At 43.9% G+C, this 24,204-nt stretch overlaps 1 protein-coding gene across 1 annotated transcript in view; it reads right to left on the bottom strand.

Annotated features, from left to right (window-relative positions):
• Positions 1-22,108, bottom strand: part of ITIH2 (inter-alpha-trypsin inhibitor heavy chain 2) — a 33,753-nt gene extending 11,645 nt beyond the window's left edge. The window contains exons 1-15 of the mRNA XM_021696715.1: positions 21,890-22,108; positions 20,496-20,570; positions 18,914-18,946; positions 17,097-17,266; positions 13,961-14,065; positions 13,078-13,240; positions 9,003-9,110; positions 8,217-8,345; positions 6,709-6,825; positions 6,251-6,419; positions 5,520-5,645; positions 3,591-3,772; positions 2,552-2,737; positions 2,030-2,169; positions 814-983 (exon numbers count right to left, since the gene is read on the bottom strand). Coding sequence (XP_021552390.1) covers positions 814-983; positions 2,030-2,169; positions 2,552-2,737; positions 3,591-3,772; positions 5,520-5,645; positions 6,251-6,419; positions 6,709-6,825; positions 8,217-8,345; positions 9,003-9,110; positions 13,078-13,240; positions 13,961-14,065; positions 17,097-17,266; positions 18,914-18,946; positions 20,496-20,570; positions 21,890-21,973 — 1,957 coding nt within the window. The 5' untranslated portion in view covers positions 21,974-22,108. The remainder of the gene's footprint in view (positions 1-813; positions 984-2,029; positions 2,170-2,551; positions 2,738-3,590; positions 3,773-5,519; positions 5,646-6,250; positions 6,420-6,708; positions 6,826-8,216; positions 8,346-9,002; positions 9,111-13,077; positions 13,241-13,960; positions 14,066-17,096; positions 17,267-18,913; positions 18,947-20,495; positions 20,571-21,889) is intronic.
• Positions 22,109-24,204: the final 2,096 nt, after the last annotated feature.

Raw genomic sequence — 24,204 nt, forward strand, 5'->3', positions numbered from 1 at the left:
AATTGAAAAAAATTTAAATTTGTAAACATTTTTCTTGCATAGGAGCAGGATGATCAGTAAAAGTCTTTCCCACATAGCAGTGTATTACACTGAGACATAATTCTGCCAGTAATGGAAATACTAGTTCAACTAGAAAAAAGAACCATATAGAATTTCTAATAATAGAATTTGTTTATGTATTTTTTTTAATGGATGATGGAGAGTACCAAGTTAGGTATTCCAGGTCGTTGGATACACTTAAAACAGTGATGTAACAGGTTTATTTTAAACATTCACTACTGGGGCACCTGGGTGGCTCAGTCAGTTAGGCGTCTGCCTCGGGCTCAGGTCAGGATCCCAGGGTCCTGGGATCGAGTCCCGCATCGGGCTCCCTGCTCAGTGGGGAGCCTGCTTCTCCCTCTGCTTGCTTCTCTCTCTGCTTGCTGCTCCCTAAGCCTGTGTTTTCTCTCTCTCTCTCTGACAAATAAATAAATAAGAAATCTTAAAAAAAAATTCAATGTTTACAATACGCCCCAAATTAAATTCGCTGCAACTATTTAAGTGTGGTGAAAAATGGTTAAATGCTGATTTAAACAATGCGTGCCGGGGTACGTAGGTCTTCAAAATTCCTTTGGGAGCTAAGTGAGCAAAAGTTCTAAGACCATAACAATAAACTACCCCAAAGTGAATTGACAGGAAGAACTCGGACACACGGGGACCCAGGGCTGGGAGCAAGAGGTGGGCTACAGGGGGAGAGGAGCCGAGGCTGGAGGACCCCAGTGCAGGCTAAGAAAGCTGACCCGCCCTATTTGTCCAGCAGATGGAAGCACTGACCTGAGCAACAGGAATGATCTTGAGGGGGAGAGTCGGCCAGCATGCGCTCATCCCCGGCCTCGTTCTCAATCACCATCGCGGTGAGTGGGGTCACTATGTGATGTTCCAGAGACATCTGCAGGATAGTTTTTGTAATTTTCCTTTTGGCAGCAGCTGTAGGAGCCAGGCTTCTATATTTGGGAAACAGAGGCATTCGAGAACATTACTGTGCTTACGTCCCACACCCCACCACCTCTGGGCTCATCCGGGACCTTGGGGACTCCAGATAAAAGAAGGCTAACTGGCTCCATGAAGCCAGGATTTTATTTAGCCATGCAGTCCTACAGGACTTTTTTTTTTTTTTTTTAGATAGACTTTATTTTTCAGATCAGTTTTCGGTTCACAGTAAAATTGAGGAGAAAGGACAGATTTCCCAGATACTCCCTGTGCCCACACACCACAGCCTCCCCCATTATCAACAACCCCCCACCAGAGTGGTGTATTTGTTACAACCTATGAACCTACGCAGACATTTACTCATCACCAAAGTCCATGGTTTACATTAGGGTTTGTTCTTGGCGGTGCACATTCTGTGGGCTTTAACAACCGTGTGATGACATGTATTCACGATTGTACTATCGTACAGACACTTTCACTGCCCTAAAGATCCCCTGTGCTCCGCCCGGTCATCCTGCCCCTCAGCCCCCGGCAACCACTGATCTGTTTTCCAGGGATTGTTCCTGAAAAATCAGTATTGAACTTCAGCAAAGTGCTGTGTATCTGTAATTTTGCTGTGAATGCACCCAGCATGCTTCAGTAAAGGGGCAGGGATAGTCACAGAAAACTAATTGATGGTGACCATGATTTCTACCACAGGTGTGTGTGGGGGGGGTGTTCTGTGGGAAGGAGAACAAAGGACCCTTCAGAGAGGACAGAAGTGTTCTATAACGATCCGGGTGGTGATTACATGGGTGACACATCTAAGGATTCATTAAACTGTACGCTTAAAATTCATGCACTTCACCCACTTTGTGTATGTTATAGCTCGATAAAAAAGAAAATTGTGAACTCAGCTTTACTTAAAGTGCTTGGAACCAGTGGAAATTGACAATCCAAATCCCGAGTTAATTTGCCGCTTTTCTTGGTTCCAAATCCTTCTTGTGTATTACTTTCAAAATATTCAAGGCAAACCTCTTACTTTTGCAAATCCCTGTTATGTATACTCTTCTCTTCTTACCGCTCAGCTAGAAGTTGGTTGATTGTCAGATAGGCCCACAATTTCCTGGTGAAATCAGGATCTGCATGCTTGTCTTTTGATAGAAAATCCTCCAAGTCGTCCATTTCGGCCAGAGTTTCTAAGACTAACTCCGTGTTAGCCTGGATGATGGAAGATTCAGTTGAAAGACATCGGGGGAGCAGAACTATAGTTAATCAATCCACATTTTTCCTACCTACTGTGAGTGAATCAGGGAGCTATGTAACTTCAAGGGAAGCGCAAAATAATTCAAAAGAATACAAAAGAGGAAGTAAGTGCACACATGCAAGGTTTGGGATTGGCTTTGGGATCAGAAGGGAAGGATTTACAGAATGGTTTGGGGACCATGGCAGAGATATTCTCATGCCTTCCCTTCCACTTTATCACTTTTATTCCACATGCAAGATTCTTGGAATGCAAAATATTAACCTGTTAATATACAAGATGGACTGTATCAAGGGGACCAGTTAGTCTTTTGAGAAATAAGGAGATAAGTAGAAGTACCGAAGTGGCAGTGATGATGCTCTGTAACTGCTCCAATTTATCAGGGTTATATTTTCCTGCCACCACAATCTCTGAGCCTCCAAAATAGTTGTGGAAACTGTTTTGAGTGACATCCGATACTGATAAGTGGGGATAGTTGAACTGAACATTCCGGAGCAATGGAGTAGAGACCTGGTTGTAGAATTTCTACAATTCATAAAAAACAGAGAAATCATTATTTTCACACTACTTCATCAGTCTAACACACTTTTTTAAAAGGGGGGAGGGGCAGAAGGAGAGAGAGAGCATCTTAAGCAGGACCCACGCCCAGCACGGAGCCCGACTCAGGGCTGGGTCTCACGACCCTGAGATCATGACCTGAGCTGAAATCAAGAGTCGGACGCTTAACCAACTGAGCTACCCAGGTGCCCCTAAAGCACTTTTTGCTGAGATTCCTCAAATGGTTAGCTGGTATCTCTTAATTTATTTTCACAGGATCTCTGTGGAAAGCTATGAGACAGGGAAAATTCTCACAATTATCAGATGAACTGAGAAATGGAGAAACTAAAAAATTGTTAAGAATATTACCCTTGGGGGCGCCAGTCAGTTAAGCGTCTGCCTTCGACTCAGGTCGTGATTCCAGGGTCTTGGATGGAGCCCCGCATCAGGCTCCCTGCTCAAGTACATTTACAGGCTATCGTTTGATCTGTGTTGCATTATAAAAAGCTGATACCAAGATGCCAATGCACTTTGAAGGGGAAACAATGGCCGTGATGTTAAGAAGGACCAGTTGTTTAGTGGGACTGGAGAGCCCAGAAGCTTTGATGATGCGTGGGAGGACTTGCTCAGGGAGTAAGGAGTGTGTGCCCATCCCCCTCCTGCCTTAAATCTCACTGTCAGTGCAGAGCAGATACCCATGCAGGGTGGGGTGAGAAAGCAATCGAACACTTTCTGGTTGTCACGGCCGAACATAGCTGAAATGATGACAATTGTGACTTAAATTTGGCTAGTTGAATGACTTTGAGTGAAGGAGGAAGAAAGAACAGAAAAAAAGTGTTACTTTGAGCTGGGAGGATGTGTCCTGGTTTCCATAAATCCTTTGAGCAATTCCACGGTTTTCATTGGATAGTCTCTTCAAAAAATCGTAATCAACGTCAAATCCTATCCCCAAGCTGAACAAGGAGATATTGTCTCGGATGTTCTGCTTCACGTTTTTCTGAATTTTTGACAATTTCAGTTCACCTAAAGTTGATGACGACAGAGAGGAAGAGAATGAGGGGCAATGTTATAATGTTTTTGGAAAATCCACGGAGGGCAGTTTAGCAAAATTTGTCGAATTAAAAATGCACTTCCCCTTTTTTAAAAAAAATTTTTTTTAAAGATTCTATTTATTTATTTGACAAAGAGAGACACAGCGAGAGAGGGAACACAAGCAGGGGGAGTGGGAGAGGGAGAAGCAGGCTTCCCGCGGAGCAGAGAGCCCAATGCAGGGCTCGATCCCAGGACCCCGGGATCACGATCCAAGCCGAAGGCAGACGCTTAACCGACTGAGCCACCCAGGTGCCCCTGCACTTCCCCTTTGACCCAGAGACTCAACTTCTAGGGGTTTTTCTTAAGCTGCACTCACACAAATGGAAATGACGTATGGGCAATCATACATAGCAACATTACTGGGAGTAGCAACAGATTGAAAACAAATGCACAGCAGTAAGGGAGGTTGGTTAAATGATGATACATTCAAACTGTGGGATACTATGCAACTATGCAGTTATTAAAAAGAGCAACGTAACTGTATGTATTTATATTGAATGATCTCAAAGATACATTTTTAAGGGGGAAAACAGTGTAAAAATTGGTATATGTAGGATGTATTTGCATATAGGCATGTGTGTATGTATGAGTGTGTATATATATTCACATATAAGTGTGTATATATGTATATGGAGTGCACACATATGCACAGAATATATCTGGAAAGATACACAAGAAATTGCTAACCAAAGATTGCCTCCGGGGACAGGAACTGGATGGTTAAGGGACAGAAATAAGAAGCAGACTTAATTTTCTGCTATGTTTCCTTTCCTTCTTTATGAGTTTATTCTCAAATTGAGTTTTTATTTTTATTTTTTTCAAGATTTTATTTTTTTTTAAGTAATCTCTACACCAGTGTGGGGCTCAAACTCACAACCCCGAGATCAAGAGTCACATGCTCCACCAAGTGAGCCAGGCAGGTGCCCCTGAAATGGAATTTAAAAAGTAAGCTGATCTGAGAGGTAGAATTCAATCTCTACCACTGAATCTACCACAAAACCATAATGACAAATGGTTGCTTTTCATCTAAAACTCTAGTGGCCACTGTCATGATTGGTCCACTTGTCTTCCTTCCATCGAGCTGCGTCTGGCACAGGTCCTTATCTGCATGGCAGACTGCAACACAATCTAGCATGCACTTTTGTATTTGCCAGTAGAAAGACACAGATGAAGCAGATAAAAATAACAGCACATGATAGAAGCCAGGAGAAGTTGGGCCATTTTGTGGCGAAGAATGCATAATGTACAGGATATATCAGAAAGAAGTCATTTCTCCAGTTGCCGTGAGTGACTGGGGGAATATGGAGAAGGATGGAATAGGATGGAGAAGGATGCAGACTCCAGAAGTGTTCTGGAGACTGGGGACGGACACACTCATCCCACCCACTCCCGTACGCCACCTCACATACCTTAAGTTGAGGGAATAAATGTAATAGCATATTATTACAATTCATACTCAAATTTCCCCATGTTGTGGAGGCCAAATGGGCGCTTTCAAGAGCATCACCAAGAAATGTCTGGGACTGGGTTTCAAGGGAATGAGTGCTCTAGGGTCAAAAGAAGTCTCCTGTTAGAAAGCATGGGGCTACAGTGGTTTAGAAACTTGCAAATGCCATCAGATTTCCCATTTGAAGCAAGAGTTAAATATTTGTCACTAGAAGATTGAAGTGCTACTTGCCTACTGTTGGGTCGCCGTCAGAAACCAAAATGATCAGAGAGACTGATTCAGGGTCCAGCATTCCCAAATTATTGGCTTCATTCAAAATAAAGATGGCGCGCAGAAGGGCTTCGTTGATATTTGTGCCTGTTAAAGTAACATTATGTGCTGTTCCGTTATGTACTCTCTCTTTGCACAAAAACCATCACATCCTGGGTTCAGGTTCGTCCGTCTGGTGATTACTCATATGTCATTTTATTCAGTACCCAAATCCTTCGATTGTTTTCCAAGTGACACAAATTTCTCCCAGGCTGGCCAAGATTCCCCAGGGGAGTAAAATACTCACTTTGTAGTAAACTATTCCCTTAAAGATGAATTCATCCTTTCAAAGCACCCATCTGTCATTTTGTTAAACACCCAATAGAAGGTCCCTAAATCAGCCTTGCTGACATGCTGGGACATTGGTCTGGGGACAGTTGCATTTTATGCTGAGAGCAATAAGAAGGCTAGTGTCACTTGCTGATATCCTTTTCTGAGAAAGATTGGGATGGTCACAGACTTGTGTGAGATGGGTTATGCCTCGTACTTTCACAAGAAATTAGTATTCATCATGGAATAATGCATGCATTACTTAAGGCAGGCCATTGCAAGCTGGGCAAAGACCACTGTGGTAGGGAGTGATACTTGCTAAGTGAATGAAGATTTGAACCCTATGAATGTTTCTCACTGGGCTCTAGGGTAAAGTCACTCACCTCCACTAGGCTGGATTTTCTCAATATACTTCTTGGCATCTGCAATCTGTGTTTTAGTAGCTGAGACTAAATCATTTCTCCAGGTTCTAACATTGTGGTTGAAGTCAACCACAGAGAATTGGTCTTCATCTCTTAGGTCATCCAATATGGTCTTCATTGCTTCCACTGTCTATTTCAAAAAAGAATGAAGAAGGGTCTCATTACATTAATTCTCAGCCCACGAAGAAAGGAGGAAGACCAAGAATTCATCCTATCATCTTGCAAGTACCAACTCAAGCTGTCATTCATCCAGAAAACCTCTTGGTCATAAGCCAGCAGATCTGTGGTACTTTGTCAGAGCAGCCCCAGGTGACCAAGATGAGGCCTGGGGGGAAGGTGCATTGAATGTCTGCCATGTTGGGAGGGAATCAAAGAAAGCGGGGAGCCCTGAGCACCCTTACCAACAAGGAGGTACTTACTTGTTTCATTTTTATTCCCCACATTGAGCCGCTAACATCAATGACAAAGAGGATGTTTTTGGGAATTGGGTCCAGGTTTTCAGGAGCAAAAAAGTGGACAAAATATCCATTAAATACCTGGAAAACAGAACACAATGTTTAGCATGTAGGAAGGCAGGGCCCTAGGGACTAAGAGAGAAGAGGCAAGCCACAGGGAACAGGAGGAATGCTGGTCATAAAGGGGAGGCTCGGTGTTCATCCGTGTCTCTCCCTCCTCCTTCCTGCTCTCCCCCACTCCTCTGCTGGGAAGGTCCAAGACTTCTGGGTAGTTTCATTCCCCAGGGCATTTCACTTTGCTCCCCTCCATCCACCCAGTCTTCATGGAGAGCCTGCCTTCCAGGCACTCTGCTAGCCAACAGCCAGTCGGGCAGAATCTCTGCTCTCACCGGGCTCACAGGCCAACCCAGAATCCAGACAAGTAAAGAGACAGTTGTAGCAGAGTGTTACATGCTGTGATCAGGAAAATAAAGGACTCTGAGAACGCCCAGTGGACATGTATCTGACTCAGATGGGGGAGTCTTTCCCATGGAAATGGAATCTGCACTGGACTTGAGCATGAGTTTGGGACTTGGGCAGGCTTGGGGGGTGCAGGTAGGAGTGGGGAGGAGAGTTCCACACAAGGGTGAGAAAATATGGCACACTAGGGGCTCTGTAAGTTGTTCAGCATCACGAGGGCTATTGAGTTCAAGAATTCAAGGAATTAGAGTGGAGAGTCAGCAGGACAGATCATGAAGGACCTTTATCAGCACTCTAGAGAGTTTAGATTGTTCTCGAAGTTACTAGAAGTTCGCTCCAACTGGATTTGGGATCTCCGTCTTTGTCTTCTGCTCTAGGCTCTAACGCCTGGCTCCCCTAGTTCTCTTTCCACTGCCCTTGGTCGCTTCTACCAGGACAGTACGATGCCTAGCTGGAAATGTGTAGCTGTGGACACTTCTCTACCTCCCCATCCTGGAGAGAAGCACAGACTTCCAGATACCCTCTAAGGGCTCTACCTTAGCACAAGGGAAATACAGACATACACCTAAGACACGACAAAGGGGGAAAAGAAATTGAAGAAATCTCACAGTGAACATTGGCCCTGAAAATCACCACTAGCCCAGATCGTTCTCTTGGTTGTTCCATCCACCCATCCCCATAATCTCTCTGCTTTCTTTGATAGTTTAATTGCAAAGGGCCTTCGTAGGTTATCCCAAACTCCCATTTTGTGATTTTCCTATTGTACTTCATATAAGGCCTAGAAGTACCCTTCTGAGACAAGAACATGAAACTCAATGATGCTCTTTTTGGTTTTCTTGACATGAAAAGATGATGCTTAGTAACACTTAGGGAAATAGGATTCTATCCCTTCTCTGAAACTGGACGCTTGCCTTGGCAGCTAGGAGCCACCCAGAAGCCAGGGGGGCTTGTTCCAAAAGACACCTTTGTTTGGCCTCAGCATGACAGTCCTCTTGGAGACTGGTTTTACTCACCTCGAGTTCTCCGGCTTTCTCTTCTCTGTTCACATCATACATCACCACCAGCTCTCCGTCTACTGCAGTCTCAGAGCAGTTGGAGCATTTTCTTTGCTGTACCACAGAGGGCTTGAAGGACACATGTGCCTAGAAAGAACAGAGACATCAGAGCCCAGTCTTTGCGCCTCTCCCTCCCAAGATGGGGGGCTGACAGCTTCCTGTGCACACAGGTGAAGAGTATTGCCCGTGGCTTGATGGCCAGCCCCCACCCAGGCAGCATCAGAAGTCGCATTCCCAATGTAAGGGACAGTGGCCGGGCATGTGACAGGGCATCTGCCAGCCTGTGGTGCTGCTGCCCAGGTTTTAGGACTTCTTAAGATACTCAAAGAATTCCTCCCTTCCCCCAACAGAGAGATGGCGACCAGCTCGAGAAAGTCTGTGAAAGGTTCTTAGAGGAGTTTGACTCCTCCACTGTTGGTTATTATTGGTCATGAAGCGAAGAGAATTAAGCTGAGCATCTCTTGCTGTGACTAATGAAAATCTACCAGGTGATTTATGTGATTATGTGAAAGCTGTCTTTTAGCTACGGTCAAGCACATGACTTGAGGGAAATGGGGCCCCAAAAGGGACAGTCACTGGTCAAAATGTAATGAAACAATAGATTTTGCTCAGGGATCTCTGTTCTTTCACAGACTTCACTACCTGACCACTTTTCTGTTCCCCAGAGCACAGGAGGGGCAAAGAACCCATGAGCTAGTGGCCACTTAAAATAAGACTCTTTACAACAAGCAATCCTTATGATACCTTCTGCTGTCCTTTAGATATGACAGGAACACCATCAAAATGGCCATCAAATGTGTCAGGAACATGGAGAAATTTGATTCCCTGAGGTTCAATAACCCACACGTCTACCTAGAGTTGAGAAAGAAAATTACTCAAAGCATCAAGGTATCTTTTAAGGTTTTTTTTTTTTTTGAGCAAAAAGTACCATGAAAACATCCTCTGTTGTTTTTCTCATCTTCAGGCTTTCCCAGAAGTGACCCAGTGTGGGTCCATGATCACTTCTGCACGTTCCTTAACTGCCGTGGATCTGATTCACCTCGCCACAGGGGCTGAAGACCCTTTGGGCAACTCAGTGCTCCCCTCCTCTTGCTTCATTCCTCTGGGTTTCATTCCCCATCTCTATCCTAGTCTATTTTTATTGTTGTTGTTTATAAGAGTATTCATGTTGTCAAAGGAAACAAAGGAAGGAAAGCCATTGCGAAATGATTCTGCCCTTAGTCTGTGGATCTGTCAACGAAGGGCCAGGGCCCTTTCATTCCTTTTCTGTCTACGTGCTTTGAACAGAGCGAAGCAGAAGGAACTCCCTTTGGATGATCCTTGGAAAAACCATAACCATGGCTTTCATTTCTCTCTATAGACTCTAAGTGCTCTGCTAAGCACTTCACATGTATGAACTCATTTAACTCTTACCGATATTCTTACTATCTATTTTATTTGTTATTGCTTATTTTATGGATGAAGAAACAGACTCAGAATTACCCAGCTTGGAAGTGGCCGAGCCAGGCTTCAAACCCAGGACCCAAGCTCCTAATACATTTTACACTGCTTCTTGACTTCCAATAGCTTGTGCTCATCTTTTCAGTTGACTTGGCCACACTATTCATTAGTCCCACGCCACAATATCCTATTTGTTTTTCATGAGATTTCCCAGCTTTTGCATACACCCACTTAAATGTGAGGCCATCAGATGGAGCCCTATGCACATTGGTTTCCTTACTGCCTCTTACTCATTTAGGATCATTTATAACAGTGATGAGCTCGCTCTCTTTTGGAAGTCCCTGCCTTTGGAATCATGCCAAATTTTTCTCTAATTTTTACTTTTTTAAAGTAGGCTCCATGTCCAGCATGGAGCCCAGCACAGGGCTTGAACTCACAACCCTGAGATCAAGTCCTGAGCTGAGATCAAGAGTCGGACGCTTAACTGACTGAGCCACCCAGGTGTCCTGATTTTTTTTTTAATCTTCTTTCAAAAAGTCATGGACACTTGTCTAAGCAGAGCCAACATTTTCTTTCTTGGTTATTACAAATTCCAGCATAAGATGTGAGTTTAATTTGCCTCCAAGATTCCCATTAGCTCCAGGTTCTCCATGTTGGTAAGAACTAAATCTACACAGAATCAGGTGGATCAGACAACCCAGGACAGTTTGACCCAGACATTTTGGGTAGTTGATTGAGCAGTTCCTGGAGGAAAGGGAGAAAAGTCAGGGAGTTGCAGAAAACTGGGTCCACTGCTTTCTCTCTTCCATAAGGTTCTACCTATAAATAAGTGTAGAGTACTCAGGACAAAGTTCAGTCTCTCCATAAGAGCATAAAAATGGCAGAGGGATCTTTTCCCGAGTGTCACAGAAGCTATTAGTAGTCCTGTGCTCAATTTGATGCAGACATGGCCCCCAAATCTAGTAGGAAACTGTGCTTTGGGGGTGTGTACCTAAGATCCCATCACTGGTTCATTGACAGGTTGGGACCAGTCCATGGTGGCCTTGAGTCACCCACCATATTTATTGGCGTTTCTGCAAGGAACCAGCTATGGGAGTTGGAATAAGATCTTTTTCCAAGATTTGATACATCTGGAAGGTAGGGGTGGGGGTTAAAAAGAGATGTGTTCTCTGTGATTCCTGTGAGGGAAACGTATTTCCAGTTAGGTGGCCCTTCTGATGGTGATTAGAAAGCTTTTCTGGAATAAACACAAGGAGAAGGTCTAATTTTATGATTTCGCCTTAACTTATCTCTGGATAAGATCAAGCCTCTTTAGAAATGAATACATTTCATAGACGGTTATGGCTGGAAAGTACCTTAAGAATCACCTGGTCCAACCTTCTTTCACAGATGAGACACTAGTTAGGTTTCCGTAGTGTACTGGTTTTCACGTTCGCCTAACACAGATGAGACACTGAAGGCCAGGAAATGGGTTCGCCCAGAGCCCAGGGCTGTGAGTGTTAATTCTGGACCAGAACTCGGGAAACTTGCCACTTTGTCTAACACTCTTGCTAATAAATTAAGACTCCATCTGTCTTATTTTAAAGACAAGGAATTCCTAAGAGCATGGAAAATTTAAGGATGAACAAAAATTTCAGAAATATAAGAAAGATTTATGTGCTACATAGTATGTGTGTTAAGAATCATTATCTTCATGGACTCAAACTCAAATTCTTGGATTAATAGCATAGAACATAGTCTCAAATCTTAATTGTTTCTTAGCTGTTTCCTTAGGCAAGTTATTTATATATCTCTCTAAATCAGGGTTAATGAGATTTACTTTATAACTTGTGGGGAGGAATCAATGACATATAATGTAAGTATCTGATCCAAAATATTACAGAAGTATTCTCATAGCACTAACTCAGTTGCTATTAATATTATTAACAACCTGAGCATTTGCATCATTGTAGGCAAGATGCCAATCACATCTATTTACCGTGGGATTCATAGAATTGAGCAAGAGAATGGCACACATTCATCATCACTCCTAGAAAAATAGCCAGGGTCACGTGCTGAGTTGTGCAGAGCCTCCAGCCAGGGCTTCAAGAGGGTGCTGAGATCCTGCCCATAACCCAATGGCCAAGTCATTTGCCCTGACATGGGGCTGCATTTGCCAGGACGAAGGGCATCTTTTCTTAATTTTCACCAAGGCCCCAGATGTGCCAGCAGGGACACTGAAAAGAACTCAGTGGCATATCCCCTGGGAGCAAGCCGATGCCACACAGTGGTCATGGGAAGAAGGTGGGTTCCATTGGTCAGATATGCACCTTTTCAAATTGGAATAAAAATTTCATCATGATCCATTTATCCCTTGGAGTCATCTCTGCCTGTGGACCCCACCTTCCTATCAGTCAAATGGAGAGGCAGACTGGATCATATACTCTCCCGGGCTGCTTCTGCCTCTGCTCTGCCTTTGACACAAAATGTTCATGTGATGTCACAAAGATTCAAGCCCCCAAAGAGTGTCTCAGTTCTTAGGGCAACAGGTGAAGATGATAGTAAAGGTGAGTTCGTATGAGTAGGGCCACGGGGTCGCAAAGGAAGACAGCTAGCATTCACTGAGTTCCTATTATTTGCCACCTATTTCCATAAATTATATGGAAAATATGTTCTAGCACCCTTTCCTCAGATGAAAAAAGGGACCATCAGGAGAATGTGTCCCATGTCAGAGAAGGCTAGTGTAAGGGTTGAACGGCGCTCTTCCCCGCTACCCGTATCCCCGAAGACATGTCTACATGAAATCCCTGGAAACTGAATGATACCTCACTTGGAAAAAGTATCCTCATAGATGAAGTTAAAAGGTAAGGATCTTGAGATGAGATCATCATGTCAGTGGACCCTAAGTCCAGTGACGTTTGCATATAAGAAGAAGGCAGAGGGTGATTTGAGACACATGGAGGAGAACATGGTGTGACCACCAAGGTCGAGATTGGAGTGCTGTAGCTATGAGACCACGGGTTAAGGAGTACTAGCAGTTGCCAGACACGAGGAGAAGCAAGGAGCAGATTCTCCCCCAAGCTTTCAGCAGTAAAGCCCTGCTAACACCTGGATTTCAGGCTTTGCTTTTCCAAAACTGTGAGAAGATGAATTTCTACTGTTTTAAGCCACCCAGTCTGTAATCGCTTGTGGCGGCAAGCCTAGGAAACTAACACAGCTAATACGGAGCCGAGCCCTCATTGAAATCCCTGAGGAGACCTGGTGGACTCCAAATCCATCACCGTCTTGCTGACTTGCATGTATCCAACGCCACAAAGAGTGGTGACCCCGGAAAGTATAAATCGGGGCTAGGAGCCATCAGTGGATGGGGTCCCTGCATGCCCTGCAAATTCCAACTCACCTCCAAGTGTTTGGCCAGTCGTCCTGGCTGCAGATGGAGCCTGTGTTCATAGGACCCCAGCTTCCTCCACTTTACTTCCTGGTAGTGAAGTTCAAACTGCACCTTTGCTCCAGGGAGGATGTTTACTTCGGTTTTGAAGTTTTCCATATCAAGAGCCCTGCTCCTAAAGGTTTAACACCCGCCCCGGGATGTAAGTCAGCACATGCATGATAGAGAGCAAGACCCCGCATCTATGCAGAGGGCACCTAGGTTTTTGTGGGCAATCAGGCTGCTCAGGTGTTTATGAAAACAGACAGGAGGTACAATCCAGATCACTGAAATTCCTGGGTAGCTTTAATTCTACCAACAGTTTAGTCTCCTCTCCTACCTGATCTTTTTCTTCCAGAGCTTCTTAGAGATCTGAGTGTTATCTGCAAGAAGCTACCAGTTACTGATCCCTATTCCACGCCGGGACCTTGACGTGTATCATTTCTGACATGGCAGCTCTGCAGGATGGGTATCATCAACCTTGTTTTCCAGATGATAACAAATGAGGCTGACAGATTATTAGTAACCAGCTCAAGACCACTTGGCTACTCAGTTGTGGGGCAAGGGCTCAAACCCAAACTGATAATTCGTGCATTGGAGGCTTATTCTAGAGATTCTTTACATCCTTGAAAGTCTTCAGGAAGAAGAAATCTATGATTACATCAAGTGGAATATGTATTCCCAACGTAAGCCCTTATTTAAACACATACATATCAAGTTTACTGTGATCATTGCTTGAGGTGTTTAGTTTTAAAGAGGAAATGGCAGGATTATCAAATGAGGCTGATTTGGGCTTTGGGACTGAGTGGGAGCAGCTAGCGGATGAGACCACGATCTGCGCTGGCCCAGCCCTTACCTCACCAACCCCGCAGTCTTGCCTTTGGCTCTTGCCTGGGAGTAGAGAGCTCGACCCACAGTCTTCTCCTTAATGGAACTAGTGAATGTCGTGCCGTCTACAGTCCTAAAAAATGACAGGAGGCCCCCGAGTTGTTGAGTTTTCCCACGCAGTAGTCTCAACAAAACAAACTAACAACAAATAACCCAACCAGTTGGATTTAGTGAATGTGGGCCATTATAATTTTGCACCTAGAAGAAATGAGAAGAGAGACATCTGCCTATCGCCTGGTCAGGAGTCCCTCTATCTGAGAGTGTGATTGAAGAGATAGGCACCCTGGGCGCCGGGGTGGCTCAGTCGTTAAGCGTCTGCCTTCGGCTCAGGCCCTGATCCCAGGGTCCTGGGATCGAGCCCCGCATCAGGCTCCCTGCTCGGCGGGAAGCCTGCTTCTCTCTCTCCCACTCCCCCTGCTTGTGTTCTCTCTCTGGCTGTCTCTCCCTGTCAAATAAATAAATAAAATCTTTAAAAAAATAAAATAAGGGGCACCTGGGTGGCTCAGTCGTTAAGCGTCTGCCTTCGGCTCAGGTCATAATCCCAGGGTCCTGGGATCGAGCCCCGCATCAGGCTCCCTGCTCGGCGGGAAGCCTGTTTCTCCCTCTCCCACTCCCCTGCTTGTGTTCCTGCTCTCGCTCTCTTTCTCTGTCAAATAAATAAATAAAATCTTAAAAAAAAAAAAAAAAGAGGCACCCATCCTGAAAGCCTCCCCTTGGGTGCTGTTGCTTGTGTTTAAAATTGTTCCTCATTTTCAAGCTTTACCCTTCAGATAAGTGTTGTTCTCTTTGGGTAACCCTTTTGAATTACAAATATGCTGAGGAGAAGTGATTGATAAATCACTAGTTATCTGGCTTACATTTGTTTAGAAGATGACTCTAATAGCCTGGGGGCTCATGCTCTCTGGCAAGAGCAGAAGAGAGTGAGGGAAGATGGAGGGAGGCATTGGGGAATCCCTTTGCAAATTTGTGTTTATCCCCCTAACATCTCCCTTAGGGATCTCTGGCTTCCCTTTGCAACTCCATCTCAACACAGTGACTGTCATCTAATGCGTTCCAAGTAATGATTGGTCAGAGCCATCGAATTACAGAATTTCAGAAGTAGAATGGACTCCATGGCATTCAAATGGACAGGATCTCTCACCATGTGGAGAACGCTAGACATTTGGCAGCATAAGGGCCAATTTCTTGTCCCAAGTGCCAGTGACCTGCTTGGTGAGGCTCACTTGAAGGCCATCTCTTTAGAGGAGAAGTCAGAGCCAGGAGACAGTGACTTGCTCAAGGTCACACAGTTGGTCAGAGACAGCTAGAACTAGACCCCACGTGTCCAGGTCTGCACTATTCCCAGCAATCCATAGTCTGGTTCAAAGACCAAGAAGTCTTTAATACAAAACGAAATTACCTCTAATGGGAGAATATTTGGAACCTTGATTTTAAAAAGGCAGAAGAAATAGTTTGACTAGAAGAAATATTTTGTGCAATTCATATGAAATTGCAGTGATCAAGTTGGCTACCTTCTCTGGTCTTCATAAATTCAGCCCTAAGTGGAGGGAGACCAAAGTAAATGTGTATGTTGTAATTCTATCTTTTGTCACCTCAAATCTTCTAGGACATGAGATGGAGAAGAAGAAAAGAATAAAGGAAAACAGAAAGAAGCAATATCTAGAATAAATTCTGGTTATGTGGCTTCAAAATAAAAATTTATTACAACAGTTCTAAATGTAATTTTTCAGACACAGTGTCATCTAATGCCACTACATAAAAGCTCTTCTTTCTACATTTCCTTTTTTAGAACTAAAAATTTTTTGAAAAATAAATTTCTAAGCCAATTCAAAGGATACCAATTCAAAGTCACCTAATGCCTTTTCCCCACCTACTTTGTTTTGTTTAAAAAATATAGTTAACATGCTCTGTAATTTTTAGAAGTCAAAGTGCATGGTGTTGGAATGCTTTATCTATTCACAGTTATCTCTGGTTACCTTGGTGGTTGAAAGACCAAAGCCGATGAGAAGTAACTCAATCTAATGTCTTAGTAAAAAAAAAAAAATAGCCAGATTGTATACAGAGCCTTGTGCTCTGTTCTAGGCAACCGGGACAGGACACGGCCAGGCAGAGAACACTCTGGGGATGGCTGTGTAAATGGTCGGGGGTAGAAAGCCATCCACATACTTGGAGGAACAGGGAATGTTTAGCCTTGATGCATGAAGCCACCAGGTGGAAGAAGATAAGTGGCCTCACTTTTTAAAGAGCACTGGAGTGGCTGAAAAGTATTTTTAATTACAGAAATCTTCAAACAGACAAAAAATAGAATAATAGAAGAAACCTCCATGAAACCAACCCTGAGCCACACCATTATCAGTACTCAGCCAGTCTCAGTTCACTGCTACCCCCACCCTCTCCATCTCGATTATTTTGAAGCCAATCTCAGAGAGCATATCATTTCATCCTCGAACACTTCAGTATGTATTTTGCAGAGAATTAGAAAAAAAATTTGTGAGTGGAACCAGAGTCACTGGGTAGAAACGGAACAGATTTCAATTAAGTATGAGAAAAAATTCTAACAGACCTGTCAATCATTGAGTGGATTGCTCTGGGAAGTAGTGAGTTTATCATTAAGGAGATATTCAAGTCAAGCCTGGATAAGCCACTTGTCCTCGGTGTAATAGAGGAATTCAATCACTGGACAGATGATTGGATTTAATCAGTGGTTCTCATGTTTTTTCCCCATAAAGAAACATATGACAGGTGACACGGAACTGCTCTGCACTCATATATGGTTTCCTGTAAGCCATGGCAAATCCATAGATTTCTCCCCGCCCCCCACACCCCCTCCCCTGCAAGAAAACACATTAAAATGCAAGTAAGAGTTGTTACCAGGGAGATAGCTTGGTTGCTTTAATTTATTAGATATGAAAAGCAAATCCTTCACAAATCCTGATATTTTGAACAGAAACAAATTATGGGGACCCTTGACATCCAGTGGGTCCACAGATCTGAGAGCGAGAACCAGTGGAGCAGTTGACCATTAAGGTCTATTCTAACTACGAGAAGTTTGGATTCTATGAGTAGAGCATATCCAATTTCTAGTCTACATAGGAGTTACTCACATGGAAAAGTTGGAGATGAAGGCTCCTTTGGGAATCTGAACATCAAACACGACATTCTGAGGCTCTGGGGAGTTGTTCACCACTTTGGTCTGTATGACAGTGTTGGCCATACGAGAAGTAATAGTGGACTGGACTTTATAGCTATAAAGAGTTACTTGATCAGCCTCTTCCTGTAATTGGCAAGAAAGCATAGGGGGTACTCAGAGCCAAATTACATAGAACTTCACCACGTATTTGATGGTAAGAGCACCACATTTTATTATGAACAATTCTCAGGCATTGGTAAGCATATAACTCAGGTAGTATTAAGCATTCTCCTAACTTGGAATCCCCCCGCCAGGCAGAAGCCCGCCTTTGTTTTGAGATAGCTCGCGATGCCTTTCAGCTCTATGAGTCTGTTCATAATGACGTTTAAAATGCAAATACGGAAAATGGTTGTGCGATGCAAGATTGGATTGAGAAAGTTCAGGAAATAACTTCAAAGGCAGGACCCTAGCAAGGGAAAGGATAAGGATGGCGGGGTTTTAGGAGACCCTGGCTGTATCTTCAGAGGGAGGTGCAAACAAGGGTAGAGTGGGGTGGAAGTATACTTGTGGTCCCCATATTGCTATCTGCCTTCTTCCATTTTTTTTTTTTTTTTACGATTTTATTTATTTATTTGAGAGAGAGAATGAGAGAGACAGGGCACAAGCAGGGGGAGCCACCGAGGAAGAGGGAGAAGCAGACTCTCCCCTGAGCAGGGAGCATGATGCAGAGCTCCATCCCAGGAGCCTGGGATCATGACCTGAGCCAAAGGCAGATGCCGAACCAACTGAGCCAGCCAGGCGCCTTGCCTTCTTCCATCTTATCTGTTATGGCGCCATCTTCTCGTCCTTTTCTCCTTCCAATTAGAACAAAATATGACACACTGATGGGCGTGAGCAACAATTGGAATATGAAGAAAAAGTATCTTGTCGATGCCATGATTGGTCCAGCACTCTGGACCTCCTTTGCTACTCCTTGTCTATTCATTTAAGGCAGCTCCGGTGTAACAAATTGCAGTCTACCACTGTGCTGAAAAGCACATGTCTTTCAGGAGATGCCTGAGAACCGCAAGCTCCTTCAGGGTTAGGGCAATTAGGTGACCCATTAGGTTTTGCTTTCTTCTCCAAAAGGATTTGCTTATTTCGATACTAGGTGTCATCTCCAAAACTTTGTCAGGCAAGATTAAGCCTTTCAACTCCGTAACAGCCAGCTCACCTCAAACTAAGACAGAAATCCAGGCTGAGTTACTTTTCCTTCTTACCCATTAAGTGTGTGCTTCTCACAGTTTCTGTCAGTTCAGAGCAGGAAGCCAATGGAAACCATTTCCTTTTGATGTTTTCTCGCCACAGGAAGGACTTTTTTGAACATCTCAGGAAATCAGACCATTTCATGTTTGGGAACTCCTTTCCCACACTGTCTTTTTCCTTCCTCCAAATCCGTTAGGTGTCATAGTTTAAATTAAAACGGCTAAATTGGAATGAATATGTATGCTTGGGTGAAACCTAGGTTTTTCGCAAAACTTAAGAGAATAGAGAGAAAGGACTTTTTCAGCTCCTGGTGACATCTCTCCTGGTGACATCTCACCTGGTGACATCTCTCCTACATATATCCTATACTCTTTCATGCTGAATTTTAGACATACTTCCAAACAGAATTAGGCAAGAGGGTATTTTGAAAGTCAGGTAAATGCTCTCAGGGCTAGAGACAAAGAGGAAACCGTATTGATCTCCTGATAATAGGTAACAGGAAAATCATTCGGTCATCAATTTTTAACAAAACCAAAGTAAACTCACCATCGTTTCTCCAGATTCTCCAGAAACGCTTCTCTGTGAAAGGAAGATAGATAATCATTCTTCCAAAAGTGTGTTACTTATTACCTAGAGGACAAAAACTGCTTTCTCTCAGTCAAAAAAAAAATTTTTCCCCCCTTCAATACTGAGTTACAATTCATTCATTGGAGCAGACATAAATGTCAAATATTCTGGAATACTATTTTCCCACTGGTGTTTTTCTTTGAACACATTTCTCAGCCACTTTGCAAACACACCATTCTTTGATATAATGCTAGAACATCTACTTTTAAATGAAAATATTCAACAGAACTCATGCTGAGTGGCGCATCTCCCCTTTATCACGTTTGAGTTATTTTCTTATTTAGCTGAATGGTAATCTGGATGCCCCAGGCTACCATGGGGCTCTGGACAGGACATTTGCAAGATCTGTAGTGCTTTCATCCCCCAGCCCCCACTCATCCTTCAGATCTCAGCTGAGGGAGATTTTCTCAGTCAAGCTCTCTCAGGCCCACCCCCAAACTAGGTAAGCTTCTCTTACTAAGTTTTCATGGCAGCTAAGCTCTTCCTCCCAAGCAAGACAGTGGGAGTGCTGTCTGTTTCCTCCATTGGACTCATCTACATGAGGCTCGGGATTTCGAGGCATTTCTTCTTTGGGGTGGCCCTGGAGCCAGGCATAGTGACTGGCGTGTGGAAAATCCTGCACTTTCATTGTTATGCTAGAGAATTATCCACATGAAGGACTGTCCTCTAGGCATGGAAAGAAAGCTGAATTGGGTTTAAAGCTGAACTGGGTTTAACGATGGGTGAACATCTAATGTCTGTGGGACTTTAACAGAATAAGTCAGGTATTGGATATAAGGCTAGCTAGCCTGATTTGGAGTGAACTGGGGTTTTAGAGAGTGTTATATGACCTTTTGAGGTCAACAGTTGACTTCTTTTCAACTTTTTGAATGCAATTCTCAATGATGAAGTTTTCTCTTTTGTGGCTAGATGACACGAGAACTTGCCCATTGGGTTTTTATATTATTGATCTACAAGAAACCTGGACTCCTAGGAAGTCCAAAATTCACACCCATACAAAATAAGTCATTGGTCAGCTTAGTGTTGCTTCCATAAACACCCCCTTTCTCAGCACGTGGGCTCCATGTGGGAGAAGCCACACCCCTCCTGGCTTCTTGGAGAACTCACCCCTATGAATTAGAGGATGCCTCCACGCTATTGTGGGCGGCCTCCAGGATGCAGCCTGGGACCTGGCTGGTCCCTATGCTCTCTGAGCTTCTCCCCAAGGCAGCAGTGACCGCCCCGAGGAGGATGTGTTGCTCAGTGGACGGCATCTGCCACCCCTGGGAGAGGCAATGCCCTCCTAAGAGGAAATCTTTCCTGATAAGGCAGTAAAATCATCCTACCATCTTAGAATTTGAAGAAAATGCATAGCCATCCATCCTTTAAGGAACTAAGGTGACCACTATGATAAAAAAGAAGCTCTGAGATAATCTAGCAAAAAGCACCTTAATCCTTCCCCTCCCTTATCAATCATGATCTCTTTCACTAATTTCCCCTTTGAGACTAAGGCTTACTGTACCTGATACCTCCGGTTCTCCGGCACAAACTGAAATTTGCCTGGGGCCAGTTCAACAAGATCTTCGTATTCTGCAAACTTAAAAAAGAATTTAGGATATTTATTTCTATTAATAAAAAAGATCCAGAGCAAAAGAAGCAGATGGGGACAGGCATAAAGGCATTCATCCTGTTTTTCTATCTTGTTTCCTATACCTTTGGGAAATCACTTTTTTTTTTTAAATACAATTACTTCTTTAATGTGTTTATATTTGCTAGCTATGTCTCAGAGGTGAATCCATGGAAGCTATTCTCTTCAAATTTGTTGAATGAAGGAATGCATTTTTTAGTTTGCTGGAAGATGATGGGGCATACAGGTCGGGGTCACAGTAACCCAATGATCAGGTAGGTACCTGGGGAGCTATTGGGTAAACATTGGCATCAGCAAGTGTGTGAGTGGATAAATGTGCCCATACGTCTCCTCCAATTAAAAATGTTGGGAAAAAAATGTCAATAGGAAAGGAATACCAGTAAGAAGTGACTGAGCAAGCACAAACATGTTTGGATGTCTTGGCTTCGATCCCCAGCTCTGTTAATCAGATTTCCAACACACTCTGGCGGTTCTTAAGGTGTTGGAAAATAAGATCGTTTCTTAAGCAGACAGAGTGATTTTTTTTCTTTCCTGCAAATATGCAATCCTGTTCTTTAGCATTTCTGTGGATAATCCACTCTGCAAGTATTACAAAGCTTCTGCATCTCCTAGGATATTCCCATAACACACATTCCTTTTGACTCAGTCCAAGACTTAACTTTCCTTATGTTGGGGATGGCCAAGGATCCAAAGTGGAAACCTTGAGCTCCCTGGAAATAATCCCTGCACTCTGCCAGCCCACTTGCCATCTCCCCCACTTAACAGCAATATTTAAACTGCCCTCGTGACAGGACTCATTGTTCACGTAGGTAGGAAAGACAATGGTGCTTTGATAATGACTTTTCTTACACTCTTAGTGCAAGAGTGATAATGATGTGTCATCCTCATCACAGCTAATAATTATTAAGTGCTTCCTAGTGCTTGCATTGTGCTCAGTAGTTTACATATGTCATTTAATTCCCCTAACCCCCTTTGGGTTAGATCAATTATCCCCATTGTTTAGATAAGGAGTAGGCAGCTGTGTTCCATAAATGTTGCTCTGTGGGGCCGGTCCACTGAATTTGACTGAACTCTCATGCAAATCCCATTAACGCTTTAAGAGGCAAATACACGTTCCAGTAATTAGAACAGTGAACACTCCTGCTCACAAGAATTTTATCATAAATTTCCTTTCGCCACAGAGCACAGTCCTTGAATAGCAATAGCCACAGGCTATTTACTGAGCCTGTGTATAGGCCCACAGCAAGGACTTTTCTGGGAGTACTTACTTCTGGAAGTCCATTGGTGGGGATTTCGAAGCCTTGTGTTTCAGAAACAAAGACGCAGATGAGAAAGCACGTGAGTTGATTCATTTTGCGGGCTGGCTTTGCCAAGCAATCCGTGCAGGGTCCCGGGAGAATGCCACTCCTCGCTGAACCCAGTTCAAAGGAACAGCAGAAGAGTTCGTGTTTTAAAAGAAGAAAAAAAAAGAAGAAGAAAGCTCTCAAACTTTGTTCAAAAACAGGACAAATATTTGTTCTGGAGTTCAAACTTGAGCTGTGGGGGTGGATCGGACACCCAGAGGTTATTCAAACAGGAGAGCCGGGGGTAGTCACTGGGCTGTGAGGACAGATCAGGGTCAGGAGGATGTGCTTTCTTTGGCTTTGCTGATTTCTGTTCATCTCAGAATCAGAGACCTAAGATCAGCCTCATCCTCTTTGAAGGACCAGGTGGGAAACTAGACGGGGAAATAGAGTCTGAGAGAAAAGGGCGAAAATGTAAAGCTTCTGGAAATGAAATCCCTTTGTTTAAATGAAAGCAGGAGAAGTCTAGCAAAAGTGGAAAAAGAAACACAATGGTGTTCTGAGCAAAGCATTCACTGCTAGTGTTTTTCCCTCTCTCTTTGCGAACTAAGTACCTAGTGCAGTAAAGAACTGGGCATGCAGCTGGGCCAGATACAAAGACACGCTGAAGAGTGTGGGGCCGTTTCACGAATGTCTTTGACTAAGAGAGCAGTGTCTGTCCCTGCTGCTGCCCCTGATCAGCCTCGCTCAGGTCAGTGGAGAATCGATCTCCTCCGTTCCACAATCAGAGAAAACCCAGCCTGGAAGCCCTGCGCAGTATGCGTCCCATGTGTGGTCTGGATGTAATAATAATGTTAACTAAGATGTATTGAGCCTCCTGGTGTCAAGTACCTTCACTTGTATTATCTTTAACTCTTTTATTTTTTTTAAAAGATTTTATTTATTTATTTGACAGAGAGAGACACAGCGAGAGAGGGAACACAAGCAGGGGGAGTGGGAGAGGGAGAAGCAGGCTTCCCGCCGAGCAGGTAGCCTGACGCGGGGCTCAATCCCAGGACCCCGGGATCATGACCTGAGCCGAAGGCAGACACCTAATGACTGAGCCACCCAGGCGCCCGTAACTCTTTTATTTTTTAATCTACAAAAGAACCATGTGAGGTATGCACTCTATTTGTCCTCCTTTATAATTGAAGAAAGTAAGGCTAAGTCGTTTATTCCACCTCAAGGTTAGTAAGTGAAGACGCAGATCCAGCAAGTCTGGCCTGACCCCAAAGCCTTCGCTGCTCATGACCCCATAGGCTTAGGAGGGGCAACCTGCCATCCATCACTGGGATCCAGGGTTCCAGGTGTGAATCTAAGCTAGAATTCACCTGTAATTCCCCACCTGGGTGGCAGGTCTATTTAGTGGGTCTTTTTCTTGAACCTCTATTGCAGACATCTGCTTGAACATGGATCATGCTGTGGATCCCAGTTTGGTCAGCAGGGGACCTGTGCCCTCACTTTATTTCTGGCTTTCCTTCTCAGAATGGAACGCATGGCTTCCTGCCTAATGTTCTGTGATCTAGCTCCTGGCCATGCACTTGCTTGCTGGAAAGGACCACTCTCTAAACATCCACTCCCATGGGGAACTCACACCCATATAGCCATAGGAAGTCTGCTGTGGTCCCTGAAACATGATGCTCTAGGGCTCTTTTCAGCAGCTCCCATTCTGACCACAACGGGCAGCTTCCCTTGAGCCTCCAAGACCGACTGTGAGAGTTACATTGAACCCCGGGCCGTTGTCTGAGACGGCCTTTGGATTTTGTTTAAAGGGAAATGGTTTAAAAGATTTCAGAAACAGGGGCGCCTGGGTGGCTCAGTCGTTAAGCGTCTGCCTTCAGCTCAGGTCATGATCCCGGGGTCCTGGGATCAAGCCCCGCGTCGGGCTCTCCGCTCTGCTGGAAGCCTGCTTCTCCCTCTCCCACTCCCCCTGCTTGTGTTCCCTCTCTCGCTGTGTCTCTCTCTGTCAAATAAATAAATAAAATCTTTAAAAAAAAAAAAGATTTCAGAAACAATGCAAGTGAAAAAAAAGAAAGTCAAAAATAATACCAGAAAGGTAAACTTATAAATTGAAATGTGTAGGATGGTACTTAAAAACTTATAATTTTATTTATAATACCCAAGCACATGCCAAAAATAATTCAAAGTGTAGGTGCAAGTAGAATATAAAATGCACACAGAAAAAATTTATCTGTAAGATTAGGAAGGGTTACTGACAATTTTTTTTTTTTTTTTAAGTTTCAACCCTATGCTGTCTCCAT

The sequence above is a fragment of the Neomonachus schauinslandi genome, chromosome 5 (assembly GCF_002201575.2).
Source record: "Neomonachus schauinslandi chromosome 5, ASM220157v2, whole genome shotgun sequence".
Taxonomy (NCBI): Eukaryota; Metazoa; Chordata; class Mammalia; order Carnivora; family Phocidae; genus Neomonachus; species Neomonachus schauinslandi.